Below are 15,806 nucleotides of genomic sequence, written 5' to 3'. Positions count from 1 at the left end.
TGAAATGCTATTGGTGCGCACCCCGCTAACTAGCTAGCCATTTCACATCGGTTACATATGCTCAGTCAGCCAAATACCTTTAAATGTTTGTAAATACGATGCCAGCCTACACTGCAGGGGCAAGTCAACAACATGCTAATTGCCCAAACACGTTAAACAAACAAGTTGACAATGTCATTCTTCAGTTTGTTTACATTCACAAGAAACAAAGGAATAAAAACAAGAGTGTGGGTAGAGGTCTCAAGATTCATTCAGAACTTTATTTCAGTTACATGGTGCTTTGAAAAGCACTTAAGCAATACAGAGTGACCAGCTTTTATAATACATGTCATACTGCATAAATAAAATATTCATGCCTAAAAAGGGAAAGAATACTATTGAAACCTTTAAATCTTGACGGGTATAATACGTTTTGAACATAAGGTACAAAATAGGCCTTTATAACAACTAACAAGACAATACTACCATAAAGCAATATTAGTGCTTTTAGAATGTTAACGCCATCCGTGAAATAAAAACGGGGAGTAAAAAAGTATGAAGTTACTTTTCGTTCTTTCCTATAAAATTGCTTATTTGTGTGGTCAAGCTGGTCAGCTTATACCGAGGTGAACAGCTCCACACAGACGGATCTGCCTTATTAGTGTCAACTTCACCAGTGGAACCATTTTCTTTCTATCCCCCAAAACACTGGCAGAAGAATACATGTAAAACCTGACAACATTGTCTCCCTCATCACCAATCTCATTATTGACTCTGAACATGTTAGACTTGCAGACAAAACAAGATCAAATAATGCTTAGTGTTTTTTTTGCTTGAAGTCTATCAAACTAAAAGACACATTTCAACATTGATATTGAAGCAGGATGTGTGGTTGAGAGTGGACGGCTACATTACATTATAGCTAAGGCTCTATAGAGATATACTTCTAAATCCTATTTGTGGGCAGGAATACAAAATAATTTACTCTACATTTTATCATCTTGGCTTTCTATTAGATTGTATACTCTAGCTCAATAAATGTGTTTATTACAAAACATTCTGCAAAATACATTTAAATAAAAGCAATACCAGATTAAAAGCACCTTATCCCCAAACAACATTTAACAGGTAAATCATTTTTGGAAGCAATGGCACATGAATAATCAATGGTTATTAGCGATGCTTATAAGAATCATAGGATGGTTGTATACCAGACAGGTAATACCATCTATAGTCTTGGAACAGCTCTAAAACAACTTGTGTCATTCATGATGACATACTCTGTTTGTACAAATGCTCAATAAAGTTCATTCATCCTCAGAAATGTCCAGCAGGTACATGATAGTATTCACTTATAAGTAGGCTGAATGAAACACTGTCTTGACTTGCATCTATACTGGGTCTACTGTACTTAAGTATTAACAATTGCAGACCAAGGGTGTTGTAATGCTAAAGTTGTACTGCCTGTGTTTCTCCAGAGAGAGAGGTTGGTAAACAAGGTACAGGTGATGAGGTGTTAGCAGACGATTGGACTGCAGCGGTATCACCACCTTATCAGTCAGTCAGAGTTAAGGTGGATTTGGACCTCCAAAGTCTAGACAAACAGAACAGCAATTTTGCTTTAGTTCAATCAGCAGTTTTTGTGCTAACCTGCCCTGTGCAGGTCTTAAAGGCATACTTCGGGATTTTGGCAATGACCTTTGTCTACTGCCCCAGAGTCCAATGAACTTGTGGGTACCATTTTTATGTCTGTGTCCAGTATGAAGGAAGTTAGAGGTAGTTTTAGCGATCCATTGCTAACTAGCATTAGCACAATGACTGAAGTCTATTGTATCTGCTAGCATAGTACGCAGACTTCAGGTCATTGCGCTAACGCTAGTTAGCAATTGCGCTAGTTAGCAACTTCCTTCAAACTCCACAGACATATAAAAATGGTATCCACAAGTTCATCTGACTGGGGAAATAAAGGGCCTCATTGCCAAAATCGCCAACATGTCACGACAACCCATCTCAAATATGCACATGTAGCAGAAGACTGGTTGAACTTGTAAAAGTGCTGGACATCGCATTTTTTTTTTCATGTACAAAAATATGTCATCATATTGTAGCGATCATCAAATGTTGAGTAAACTACAAAAGTAGTGAATATCCATGTCAGTAGCTTCTATTACCAATACTCTTGCATAAGAAATACAAATAGAATCAATGATAAATGGGTTTTAAGTTTAGCGACAGGAGAGGCAGCCCTTCGACAGGAGAGGCAGCCCTTCGACAGGAGAGGCAGAGTGTGTCCTAATGAATAGGACCTTGTAAATGGGACTAAGTGGCTCTGACCATATCCCTCAGTCCATATCCCAAGGCCAACATAGGGCAGTGTTGGGATGTGTGCCTATAACCACACTACAATAATAACAGGAAGAGGCGTTCTCACACATAAACAGGAAAACAACAGAGAGGAGGGGGAGAAGAGCGAGAGAGAGATACGAGAGAGAGAGGAGAAAGGATATTCTGGGTAGAAAAGCAAAGAATCAGGCTGCTACAGGCTTTCAGCTGAGCTACAACACCAAAGACCTCTTTCAGTACAATGTTTGATTGTTTTATAACAAAGTTTCCATTTTTAATTCTGATGTTTTTGTTTTTCTGGTGTAAAGACGCCGAGATAGATGGGAGAGCAGCAGCTGGTGTGGCTGGTTGTAGATGGGGGGGGGGGGAGGGGGATTAGGCCGAGACCTGCCTGAGACTCTAGTACAGAAGGATGCGCCTCTCGAAGGGCCTTGACATGGGGGGTGGTGGGGGTGTAGAAGGCTCAGACTGAAGCCTGGGACTCTAGTACAGAAGGATGCGCCTCTCGATGGCCTTGCGGCAGATGGGGCACTCGCTCATGCGGTCACCACACAGCTGGCAGGTGCCGTGGCCACATATGAAGATCATGTTCTTCAGCCGGTCCAGGCACACCGGACACATGGTCTGGAGAGACACACAAAATAACACTTAGTACTCATCTTAGTGGAGTCATCCCAGTTCTGATATAAACACATTGTATTGGAGAAATGGTTGCTTTGAGACATGGCTATAGATTCCAAAATGGTCTACAGCCTGTCTTAGGGCAAGGAAAAGGTGTCTCATATCCACACACTTATTAAACATTATGTAAAAAATGTTAAACCTGTTTTCGTGGTATCCAATTGGTAGTTATAGTCTTGTCTCATCGCTGCAACTCCCGTACAGACAACTCAGGAGAGGCGAAGGTCGAGAGCCGTGTGTCCTCCGAAACACAAACCAACCAAGCCGCACTGCTTCTTGACACAATGCCCACTTAACACGGAAGCCAGACGCACCAATGTGTCGGAGGAAACACCGTACACCTGGCGACCGTGTCAGTGTGCACTGTGCCCAGCCCGCCACAGGAGTCATTAGTGCGCGATGGGAAAAGGACATCCCTGTCAGCCAAACCCTCCCCTAACCTAGACGACGCTGGGCCAAATTATGAGCCACCCCATGGGTCTCCCGGTCGCGGCCGGCTGCGACAGAGCCTGGACTCGAACCCAGAATCTCTAGTGGCACCGCTAGCCCTGCGATGCAGTGCCTTAGACCACTGTGCCATTCGGGAGGCCTTTATAAAAGATTTTATACATATTTCTACACTAGTGGTTGGAATGATACTGTGAAATTGCTAAAATTATGATAATGCCCTTTAAGTGTAAGAGCTGTTTGAAAATACTGCATTACGTTTCTGCCTGTTTTGGTGGGATGGAGTTCAGGCCTGCCTGGTGACATCACCATGCAGTACATTAGTTCATAGACCAATAAGCGAGAGAGTTCCAAATCTCTAGCAGATTTTCAGTTTTCCCCTCCCCACTCAGAGCACTCCCAGACAGTCCTAATTATATTCTTGCTTGAGAAATTGCTCTTTGCTAACAAGCTATGTTTCTTTGTTTTCATTTAAAAAATTGTCAAAATCACAGTACATAATTGTTAACCAGAAATGATTTGATATTGAGATAAAATCAGCTGCATTGGAACTTTAATGTTTATTGATGTGTCTAGCGCACGCACACACACACACACGGTTAACGTTGGTTATTACAATTCAATCTGAACATACCACCATACCATGTTCATACCATGCCGTCCTCAGCACACACCCACCATGCCGTCCTCAGCACACACCCACCATGCCGTCCTCAGCACACACCCACCATGCCGTCCTCAGCACACACCCACCATGCCGTCCTCAGCACACACCCACCATGCCGTCCTCAGCACACACCCACCATGCCGTCTTCAGCACACACCCACCATGCCGTCTTCAGCACACACCCACCATGTTGTCTTCAGCACACACCCACCACGTTGTCTTCAGCACACACCCACCACGCCGTCCTCAGCACACACCCACCACACTGTCTTCAGCACACACCCACCACGTCGTCTCTAGTACATACCACCACGTCGTCTCTAGTACATACCACCACGTCGTCTCTAGTACATACCACCACGTCGTCTCTAGTACATACCACCACGTCGTCTCTAGTACATACCACCACGTCGTCTCTAGTACATACCACTACGTCGTCTCTAGTACATACCACCACGTCGTCTCTAGTACATACCACCACGTCGTCTCTAGTACATACCACCATGTCGTCTCTAGTACATACCACGTCGTCTCTAGTACATACCACCACGTTGTCTCTAGTACATACCACCATGTCGTCTCTAGTACATACCACCATGTCGTCTTTAGTACATACCACCACGTCGTCTCTAGTACATACCACCACGTCGTCTCTAGTACATACCACCATGTCGTCTCTAGTACATACCACCATGTCGTCTTTAGTACATACCACCACGTCGTCTCTAGTACATACCACCACATCGTCTCTAGTACATACCACCATGTCGTCTTTAGTACATACCACCATGTCGTCTTTAGTACATACCACCATGTCGTCTTTAGTACATACCACCATGTCGTCTCTAGTACATACCACCACGTCGTCTCTAGTACATACCACCATGTCGTCTTTAGTACATACCACCATGTCGTCTTTAGTACATACCACCACGTCGTCTTTAGTACATACCACCACGTCGTCTCTAGTACATACCACCATGTCGTCTCTAGTACATACCACCATGTCGTCTCTAGTACATACCACCATGTCGTCTTTAGTACATACCACCATGTCGTCTTTAGTACATACCACCACGTCGTCTCTAGTACATACCACCACGCTTACCTGCTCCTTGATGTCCTGCAGTTGCTGCTGCAGTTTCTGAACGTCAGCGTTGACATTGGTGTTGTCTTTGTCTCTCTGCATGGCTGGGATGTTACCGCTGGCTGTAGAAGGGGAAAACACACACAACATTGAGAAACGAACAAACATATGCAGGTTCTCAAACTAGTGGCCCCCGAGCCGATTTAATGCGAGCGAGAGCGAGATGCCTTCACTGTAAAGTCTACCTGTTGTATTCGGTGTATGTGATCAATAAAATTGGAATAGATTTTAATGACATGATGCTCTAAAGGCCAAACTACTCAAGCAATCATAAAGCCTTGTCTATGTGGGCTATTCTGGAAAGAGTCCTACACTTTAACCCAGTCCGTTTTTAACAAGCAGCAATTTCAGAGTTAGACATGTACGTCCTCAGACAGTATTTGGCTGAAATAGGTCTGAGGCCCTGTGCTTGAGGGCACAACCTATCATTAAACATTTGTATGTGTGTGATTCTGTGTCTTGTGTTGAGGGGTGGGCGAAGGATCGTTGCAAAGGGGGTTTCGGCAGCAGGTCATAGGCCAGGCAGGGCATAGGCCAAGCAGGGAAGACATCACTGGGGATTTTTGGTTTGGGGACTTTGAACCAGGGAAGAGGATGAGATACTTACACCAACTTAGTGCCAGATTGTTGGGCTGGAGCAGATCCAGCGAGCCCCCTGCCATTAGAGCTGAGTTCGAGTTACCTGCTGAGAATAACCAGTCACAGTGTTATAAAAGGAGCCTCTGGTACAACTCCACAAGGCCTGAGGAGGAGGAGTCTACTCACTACTAAAGGCCTGGAGACAGAGGGACAATGAGGTTATTAGATTTAAAACACGTTAGGTGGGAGGTGGTGGAGAGGAGTCTCTTCTAGGTAGAGTGAGCTGCAACCGCGTCCTTCAAAGTCTAAAAATCATACACACTAAGTAGTATTACTAGAAGGAAAGGTACCAGGACAAAAGCTGTTTCGTCATCAGTACTCAGCAGGTAACATGTCAAGAGAAGAGATCTGTGTGTGTGTGAGTGAGTGTTTGTGTGGCAACACACAAAGATCTTTCGACGAGCAAATCTTTGGCAAATCATTATAAAATCTGTGAACCTACAACAGTTTCCCTTTTAACTCAACATAAAATAATAAGGAAAACAAACTAAAGGGAACTGTGGTCATAAAGGTCAGATAATAACGTGATAAGAGTGTGTGCAACTTAAAGACAACACTAGCGATGGTAAACGTAAGCCTTAATACACACTCACACATTGAAATAACCAACACTGTACTGTCACTACTTAGCTAACAGATTGGATGGAGAAATTGGATGGAGCAATGGACTGATGGAGATATTAAATCAGTTGGCCAAATATACCTTTAGGAGCCAGCTAAGGGACAATTAATAGCCAGTTATGGAGGTCAATTTATTTTAATAAAATTTGTGCATGCTGCTGAAATGTTATAACATGTGATTGAATTGCATGTTATGATTAAAATACATTCCCGTCTGATTAAGTTAAAGATCATGCATTATGCATTAATGACCTCAACTAGGGAGGTTTGTTTTCCAGTCTGGGAAAATGACACATTCAACTTAAACACACAAAACAATGACAACATTAACATTAAAATAATGCAGGAGCAAGACAGCTGTGAATCAACAAACCAACACAAACAAACAAAAACACAACAAGTTCATCATGGGGGAAACAACAAGATGGACAGTCATGACAACGAGAGAGAAAGGGGGATAAGGGAATTAAAAGGGAACGTGTGGAAGATTCACTCACTAAGGTCCTCATCATCATCATCATCATCATCATCATCATCATCATCAGCGGCATCACCCTCCATACCTTTCCCTCCACAACAAAGGACAAAGGGCGTGCGGCGTTCCACAACAGCCCGGCACTGTACGCACTTCTTCATGAGGCCGGCACAGTCTGTACGGAGGAAGGGAACACAAAGACAGAATGAAAGGTCAGTATGGCCCACTAGAACGCATCAAAGGTTCTGGAGAATTGTTGCGTTCTTGCAGCGAGGCAGGGTCTTCAGTAGGGCACACCATAGCAAAACATTTTGCAACAGAGAGAGAGAGAAAAAAAAAAGAAAAAAAAAGTTTCAGTAGGCTACCTCCCCACTTCAAAACGGTTTCCCCGTACGAGGAAGCAACCGTAGCTGGTTTAGTGTACTTACTTTCACAAGCGCACATGTGACCGCAGGGCTCGAAAAGCACGGCGGCCTTCTTGTCAGAACATACGACACACTCCTCGATCTGTATGGAGAGACAAACATCTGATGTCAGTGAAGGGAAAGAGAAGAGAAAGTCATACCTCTAATTGGAAGATGTCGTTACACCCAAAACCAATGCAAAGCATCCATTAATGTACTAACTAAGTCAACTTACACAACTTGACACGTCGAGGCACCCCAACAGTTGGCCTAAATCATTCATTGACATCAAAGGAAGACTTGAGCGAAAATATGAGTGAAAAGCATTCAGATCAGAATACCGGACACAGATTAGTCCTGTACTTCAACGTTATATCAATGGAGATTCACAAGTTTTCAGTCCAAGACCAGACTTAATCTGTTTGAGAAACCGTCCGGTAACGTTATTATTTAAACCAACGAGGCCGGGTTTGGTACAATACCTTGGTTCTGGACTGGACCTGGTCCTTGCAGATGAGACACTTCTTGACGCGGGGGGAGCAGAGAGAGCAGGTGGCGATGTGTCCGCACGGTCCGAACAGGGTGTCTCTCTTCATGTCAGAACACACCATACACTCCTCCAGGGTCTCACCGTTACTGTTCAGAGACGGGCTGCGAGAGCCCACCTGGCCACTGGAAGAGAGAAAGGGATAGAGAGAGGGATGCAGAGAGAAAAGGGAGTTTGTGAGAAAGAAAAGACAGGACATATTAAAGGAAGATGGGGAGAAAACAAGTTGAAGCTCACCAGCTGTTTCATCAAAAAGAGTGTAAACCATGTCCTAGACCTGGGGTTTCTTACCTGATCTTCTCCTTGTGGCACTTGGCCAGGGCCTTACAGAGGCTGGGGTCGGGGCAGAGGTCCAGAGGGGACTGGCCCTTCTTGTTGCGCATGGTCAGGTCTGCTCCGTTAGCTGCCAGGAAGCAGGCGATGGACGCTGCACTCTTCTTCTCTGCTCCCTGGGTGCCCAGGCCCATGATCAGCTGTGGAGGACCAACACACACAGGAGTCAATAACACTTTGTCTCCCTTTCTCTTTCCCCCTCCCCCCAGCTCCACCAGACAGAGGAGCACAGAGCAGAATACAGTATATTTGGGACATATGCAGTGTGTTGGGTAGGGCTGGGCTACATATCAAATTAATTTGATTAGCGCGATGTTCCAAATGCCTGTATCGCAAGAATCGAGGTTGTTATTTTTTCCTGTTTTTATGAGAGTTCTGTGTCTTTTTGGTCTCGTCTCCTTCTGTGCACCTTCCCACTCAGACACACCAAGCCCCTCCCCCTTCCACTTACAACAAAAGACCAAAGATAACTTCTTCCTCCCTGAAAACAAGCAGTTTAAACTCACCATTTGCATTGGAGGTGTGGTCCAACAGAATCGGTCGTATGGACACCGAAATGCTTAGACATTTTACTGTAATAGACAATAACTTAACCTTTAAACGACCCCCTTTTATTGTCTCATCTCCCAAAATGTAGAACAGAGCAGACCCTACTAAAACCCGTATCAATTAACATGATTGTGGAAAATGGATGCTCAGTTTGTCGCGCACGGCATTGCGGTAGCCACAGACGGATGTGCAAGCTGTCTAGTCTGTGTTTAATAAAATGTGCAATGAGCATTAAAAAAGGCACTTAAATAAGGAATTGGCAACTTGTTCTCATTCTGAGAAATAAGCATCTTCTCCAGGTAGGCCACGCGATTTCAATATGTAAAGGTTAACCGTCTGCTGTTCAAACAGTTGGAGACAGACAGGAAGGTGTCTTCATAACAGTTCAACTGTTCTAATGGTGGGGAGTAAATAGATCCACGTTGGCGAGACTTGGAATATAAAGTTGGCTACTCACTGGCACGTGGGCTTGGCTTGAGAGATTGTTTCTGAGACCTGTGTTACATTTCTATAATGACTGTTACCAGAAGTTAGTCATTACTGGTGGATGTGCATTGTTCTGGTTAAAAAGGGCGTTTTCATAGATAGACCAAAACTAGATCAGTGATTATTGCAACAACAAAAAGCAGGTTCAACTATTTTGATAAATAATATATACTAGTGGGTCTTATTGTTGTGGAAGGCTTCCATTTATCCAAGCTCTGGATTCATCAGATTATTCCTGACTTGGTGTATTGACCTTTAATTGTGCAACAAAGTTTATTCAGAGAAAACAGACATATTGTGAATGACGGTTGAAAATATTTAGATATGATTTTCAGGCCATATCGCCCAGCCTTGGAGTAGAGCTCTCCCATAGCATCACTTTAGAAAGTTAGAAAGAGTAGAAGACATTTCAGAATAAATGACTGGGGAGACAGGGGCTTTAAAATGGCCCAGCCAGCCGAGTGAGGCACTCAAATGCTCAATCCCCTACAGTATTTTTGGAGGGTTCTAGAGGTATGTGTTAGGTGTTTGTGGAGGGTTCTAGAGGTATATTAGTTGATATAGGATGGTTTTGATGGTATATGTTAGGTGTATTATGTACCGTGTTTTTGGAGGGTTCCCAGGGCTCCACCTTGCTGACGTCTTGCATGTCCTGCAGCTGGCGGAGCTGGGACAGCGTGTGGTGACGCAGCGCCTCGTGGAGAGGAGTGTCCCCATCCTTGTCCTGCACGTCCAGCTTTGCCTCTGCTCGCACCAGCAGCTGGAGACAGACAGGCAGAGAGGCAGACAGGCACACACAGACACAGAGCATTCCAAATTAACATGGTGATCATTTAAAATGAGCATTTATTTGCATAACAGTCCAGTACATAAAAATAAAAAAAGATCATCCAAATAAATCTAGCATGGCATCACAGCTAGAGATCCTGCATATTGACTGTGTTCCTGCACCACTGAAGCTGCACTTCCAAACCACTCCAAAAGATGGCGACGTAACAACTTTGTTGTCTTCATCTTCTCACCAGCCTTTAGTGCACTGTGAGGAGTGACAGACAGATGGGGAGATACCTGCATATAGCATCTTCAGGTAGCTGTAGGAGAGAGGAAGTGAGGAGAGACTGACTGACCCTGACTATCTGTGTGTGCTGTCTCTCCACAGCCAGGTGCAGGGCTGTCTGCTGGTTTACGTTCTGGATGTCCAGGCTGGCACTGCCCTGAGAGGAGGAAAGCGAGGGAACAGATAGAGAAAAGACGGCGTTGGCATTCAAAAAGACCTGTTTGAAAACTGCAGTAGGCTATAACACATTCCTTCTGCAATGTACCACCTCGTGTATTTTGACAACATTTCTGGAATGTTACAATAACATCTCTCACGCCATTGAAATACAGCAGCCTCATTAGCCCAATTCCTGCTCTGCTTGGTGGGACGCTTCTTACTACACTGTGGTCCTGTTAGATAGAGGTCTGCACCAAAACTGTCTCAGATATCTCAGATAGGCCGAGCATGATCCTGAGGAAGCAGGTTATAGGCCAACAGTGCTTGTGCACCACTAGGAACCCAAAGGATAATATGGATTCAATAAACAATTAAAGCAGTTATTGATACCCTATACAGGCACAAACCTATACAGCATTATACAATTAAGAATAAGGCCAGCACTTACTGTGTGAGTGCGAGCCAAGATGGAGACACTAGGGCTGCTATGGACAATCAGTATGAAACCAGGGGTGTCAGTGGTTAGGTTAATGCAAGCGTGTCCTACCTGGTGAACCAGCAGCTCGGCCACCTCTACGTGGTTGTTGAGCGCCGCCAGGTGCAGGGCGGTGTAACCGTCATCTTTCTTCTCATCTACGATCCAGGGCCGCGGCAGCTTGGCCAGCAACACACGCATGGCACTGCTCAGAGAGGGAGGAAGAGAGGGACAGAGGGATGACTGGAAGGTGACTGCAGGTGCATGACAACAGGAACCTATGATGGAAGGAAGGTCATGGCGCAATCAATTAATCATTGTTGGATTTGAGGAGGGATGCACCACACATGGCAGCTGAGCCCCTATCTAGTGCACTAAGTTTGACTAGACTCCTATAGTCAAGGTCAGAATCTATTTTATATGATATAACATCCATCTCAATGCATCTTTAGATTCTATATCTAAAAGTCCAATTGCAAGGCATCACTACACTGAGGACAGATACAGAATGGTGCTGAAACAGCACATTTATTATGACACGTAAATGACTCGCATACTAAATAAACCAAGGGATGGGCTGGTAGCATAACCCGGAGTAGTAGGTTAATGATACAAGCGTTGTGCAATTATAGAAACCCAGTTAAAAGAAGCAGCACAAAAGCCCCAGTTATGGAGACAAACTGGTAATAACACCACAGATTGCTGCATTCAGTCAGCTCTCATGAACTGTGTGATATTGTTTAAACAGGGTTGTTTAAGAGTGCTGTGATGCGAGGCAGCAGCGACTGGTTGTGTTCCTGTTTGAAGGTCATTCGGAGGCTATATACCTTATAGAGAGATGGCTGCTGCATAGGAAACTGCATGGTATGAGAAGAACGCAAGGAGTACAGTGTCTGACTCTGGACTAGAATAAAACCAATTGACAATCTGCACAGCACTTGCAAAGGACAACTGACTGACTATGATGCCACACCAAAACGGGAGGGAGAGCATGGGAGAGAGAAAAATGATCATGTAAACTACCCCCTATAGTACATGGGCAGACCGTATTTGAACGTGGGAGGAGGAGAAAGAGGGGTAGAGGGGTAAATGGCAGGAGAGCGAGAAAGAGAAAAAGAGAGCGAGAGCAGAAAAGAGAAAGAGCGAGAAAAAGAGAGCGAGAGACTGAAAGAGAGCGCTAGAAGGAGAGAGAGCGGTGGAAGGAGAGAGAGGGGGATAGGAGGAGGAAAACATGCATACAACAACCTCCCTGCTGAGCAGACTTGGTCTTCCATCCTGTCCCATCATGGCAACTTCCTCAGCTAGCCAACACTCATCCATTATCTCTGTCTCCTCTCCCCCAACCCAGCCCTGGGTAAGCAGCCTGGGATAGAGGTGAACAGCCCCTGAGCAGTCCAGTGGGTCTCATCCCAACACACACTGCATGTAGTGAGGCAACACTGTAACCTACCTACTACACAGTCAACCAGGTCACTTTTGTAAAAAAAAATACTAAAAACGGCAATATGTAGGTTAATGTCTTCTGACTTTCTGTGGGGAGACTTAGCCGGCACAATGTAATGGCGTAGCCGTAGGGTGCATCTTTGAACTGCGACAGAAAAGCAGCAGCCAATTTCACAAGGGTTTGGACACTGCTGAAGAGCTCTGGCAAGGCACTGGAGCGAGCACACAGGAAAAGAATGCAGTAGTTGCTAGGTAGATGTTAGGCACTTATACACATGTAGTAGTGAAAAAAAAACACTCTGGAGTACTGGCTAGCTGCAGCTCTCTGGAGTACTGGCTAGCTGCAGCTCCCTGGAGTACTGGATAGCTGCAGCTACCTGGAGTACTGGCTAGCTGCAGCTCCCTGGAGTACTGGCTAGCTGCAGCTCCCTGGAGTACTGGCTAACTGCAGCTCCCTGGAGTACTGGCTAACTGCAGCTCCCTGGAGTACTGGCTAGCTGCAGCTCCCTGGAGTACTGGCTAACTGCAGCTCCCTGGAGTACTGGCTAACTGCAGCTCTCTGGAGGACTGGCTAGCTGCAGCTCTCTGGAGGACTGGCTAGCTGCAGCTCTCTGGAGGACTGGCTAGCTGCAGCTCTCTGGAGGACTGGCTAGCTGCAGCTCTCTGGAGGACTGGCTAGCTGCAGCTCTCTGGAGGACTGGCTAGCTTGCAGCTCTCTGGAGTACTGGCTAGCTGCATTGTGGATAGTGATAAACCCACAGTCTCTCTCTCCCTCTGTCCTTAGAGTAATAACAAACTATCCTAGATGTACAGAGCTGGGTCTGGCTGCAGTACTACAGTATACACTGAACCCCAGTCTCTCTCACCGCACAGACCCACTGGATCGAGAAACACCCTCAACAGACAACCTAGCCAATGACAGCCCTGCTTGCGTCCCCAGTCCTGAGTCCCCTATAGTGACTCGGGACTGATAGACTGGCGCCCTCTGCTGTTTCCTAGGTGATACTCCGGCGCTGTGCTGGTCGGGGTGGAGAGGAGAGCCTCTCCAGTAAGAAGAAATCTGACCATAGAGATGGATAGAGGACGCACTTGAACACTGCATGGGCAGCGCCATTGAGAGCTTTCAAGGAAGCCATCAAGGCAAAGAAAGGTGTTCTCTCTTTGACTAAATTGACATGCTCCATGCCACGCTGGGTGAAATGGGCGGACATTAATATTAATGTCCCAGCCACACGGCCTGCCTGGCATGCACTGCTGCAATGCAGTTAGCTATTTGACAGAAATATACAATGAAAAAAAGGGGAAAAGGAAAAAAGAAAATACTTTTCCCTGTCCGTGTGAGAGTGGATTTTTACTGCAAGAAAGGGGCTCTGTGGGAAAGTGGGGAGGGGGTGAAGGCATAGGGGGAGAGAGTGGGGATGGGCAGGTCAGGCTCCAGCCCTTAAGTAGTAACAGGTAATAAACTTGACATGGGCATTAAAACCAGGGAGGCTTGGCGAGAGATTCTGGGGCAAGTGGAGGAAGAGGGAGAGAGAGCAAGTTACAACGATGAGGGAACTGGAGAAATAAAATGGGAGCTCCTCTTGTTACGATTGGTATTAAAGCTTGCAGGTCGCTAGAGAGACTGCCTCAATGCAGAAGGAAGGGCACATAGCGGAGGAAGGAGAACAGGTGGGAGATAGAAAGATAGATCAGAAGAGAGAGAGAGAGAAAGAGGGAGGAAGAGAGGAAGTGAAGACTGAGACGTGATGAACTGGGTCACCCTGAGAGAGATGCCAGGAGTCCCTCAGGAGCACTCCACCAGGGCCTGTTGTCTTGGGCTGCAGTTTGTCCTTGACCAGGAACCTGTATACTATGTGTTTGGGGAAGGGTCGACAGGGCCCTTCTGCTGCCCCGGCCTAGCTGACAGCCATCTGTGTGGTGGTCAGTACCTGGTACCAACCATCCAACGGGAGGGCAGGGGGACAATAACTTTACTAGGACAAAGCTAAATATGAAGTGTCCCATAATGTTTCACTGACAACATTTCTTCCACGTTTGAGCATATTTTGGGTTGTCAATATTTGGGAAAGTAAACAGACAATTTGCCATTTCCAACATGTCTGTCGTGAGTTTTTTTCTGTGACAGGAAAGCCATTTCACTGAATAAAAATGATTAGAAGGAAACATGGCTACTGACTACAATCAATGTGGACTAGTCATGTAGTATTTGTGATGCATGGAGGAGGTGTAGCCAAGCCCTATCAGAACGCCTGTCTCAGATGAGGCTTCCTCAGAAGAATCATGGCTGAGTCAAACTCATCAGGACAGGGCGACAGGATCAATCTTTGAAATAATGACCCGTTCCCAACCAATCATTCACAAAAGCCACCAAGCCAGACTCCTAATGCACTGATTACTGATGACTGTTTTAGCCCTACCATAGAAGGCCAGTCTGTTTTAGCCCTACCATGGAAGGCCAGTCTGTTATAGCCTTACCATGGAAGGCCAGTCTGTTATAGCCTTACCATGGAAGGCCAGTCTGTTATAGCCTTACCATGGAAGGCCAGTCTGTTATAGCCTTACCATGGAATTGGCATTCCAAGTCAATTGAAATAGAATGGCACAGACTACCATACCTTGGCTTCAGTGTCCTTTTATCTGGTATGTGGACTGGGGGGGTGACAGTGTTCAGTGACAGCTAAGCCAGAGGATGTAAATATATGATGATGTAGCCTAGATAAGTAAATAGAGCCCCACATATTGGTCTTGGCTATCAAAAGGGGGATGGATGCGCCCACTGACCGAGTCCCACCATTAAGATGGACTAGAGAAGGGGTATTCAACTCTTACCCTACGAGGTCCAGGGCCAGCTGCTTTTCTGTTCTACCTGACCATTAATTGTGCCCACCTAGTCTCCCAGGTCTAAAGCAGTGCCTAATAAAAAGGGGAAAAATGAAAGTAATTTTTTTTTAAGCAGTTGAACTGGCTTTGAGGTCCAGATTTTAATTTTAGGGGACTAGAAGGTTGGGCACATCCCAATGAGGACTGACAGGGTAAACAAACCAGTGGAGGGTAAAGAAGCACATCAGATGAACTAGGCTCCAGCTTCATATTAAAGCCTTTGATTAGGCTGTCGTGGATGGAATATTTCTCCCTGAAATGTGACCTTCGCTGCCTTTGTTTAACAGAGTAGGCTGTTTGTGCGTGTTTTCATTAACCAAGATGGGAAGAAAGTGACTTGACAGAAGCATTTATATCATGTTTTGGTTAGATAATAAATCACAATGCATATAGCGTGCAGTTGTTTGTGGTGACATTTTTAAAGCAATCCAGCCGGCCATGTCTGGTTTTGTTCATCTGTGAAGTAGGCAT

At 45.4% G+C, this 15,806-nt stretch overlaps 1 protein-coding gene across 3 annotated transcripts in view; it reads right to left on the bottom strand.

Annotated features, from left to right (window-relative positions):
* Positions 1 to 232: 232 nt before the first annotated feature.
* LOC109875120 (E3 ubiquitin-protein ligase mib1) overlaps positions 233 to 15,806 on the bottom strand; it is an 80,242-nt gene continuing 64,668 nt past the window's right edge. The window contains exons 13-22 of one of the 3 annotated variants that reach the window (XM_020467328.2): positions 11,082 to 11,214; positions 10,446 to 10,532; positions 9,920 to 10,078; positions 8,242 to 8,423; positions 7,886 to 8,075; positions 7,428 to 7,506; positions 7,022 to 7,174; positions 5,872 to 5,949; positions 5,226 to 5,326; positions 233 to 2,946 (exon numbers count right to left, since the gene is read on the bottom strand). In XM_020467328.2, coding sequence (XP_020322917.1) covers positions 2,806 to 2,946; positions 5,226 to 5,326; positions 5,872 to 5,949; positions 7,022 to 7,174; positions 7,428 to 7,506; positions 7,886 to 8,075; positions 8,242 to 8,423; positions 9,920 to 10,078; positions 10,446 to 10,532; positions 11,082 to 11,214 — 1,303 coding nt within the window. In that variant the 3' untranslated portion in view covers positions 233 to 2,805. The remainder of the gene's footprint in view (positions 2,947 to 5,225; positions 5,327 to 5,871; positions 5,950 to 7,021; positions 7,175 to 7,427; positions 7,507 to 7,885; positions 8,076 to 8,241; positions 8,424 to 9,919; positions 10,079 to 10,445; positions 10,533 to 11,081; positions 11,215 to 15,806) is intronic. The other 2 variants (XM_020467329.2, XM_031809738.1) reach the window with 2 other exon arrangements.

This window comes from Oncorhynchus kisutch, linkage group LG30, assembly GCF_002021735.2.
Source record: "Oncorhynchus kisutch isolate 150728-3 linkage group LG30, Okis_V2, whole genome shotgun sequence".
Lineage (NCBI taxonomy): Eukaryota > Metazoa > Chordata > Actinopteri > Salmoniformes > Salmonidae > Oncorhynchus > Oncorhynchus kisutch.
The sequence above is the reverse complement of the archived record's forward strand: the minus strand, read 5'-3'. Positions and strand labels throughout refer to the sequence as shown.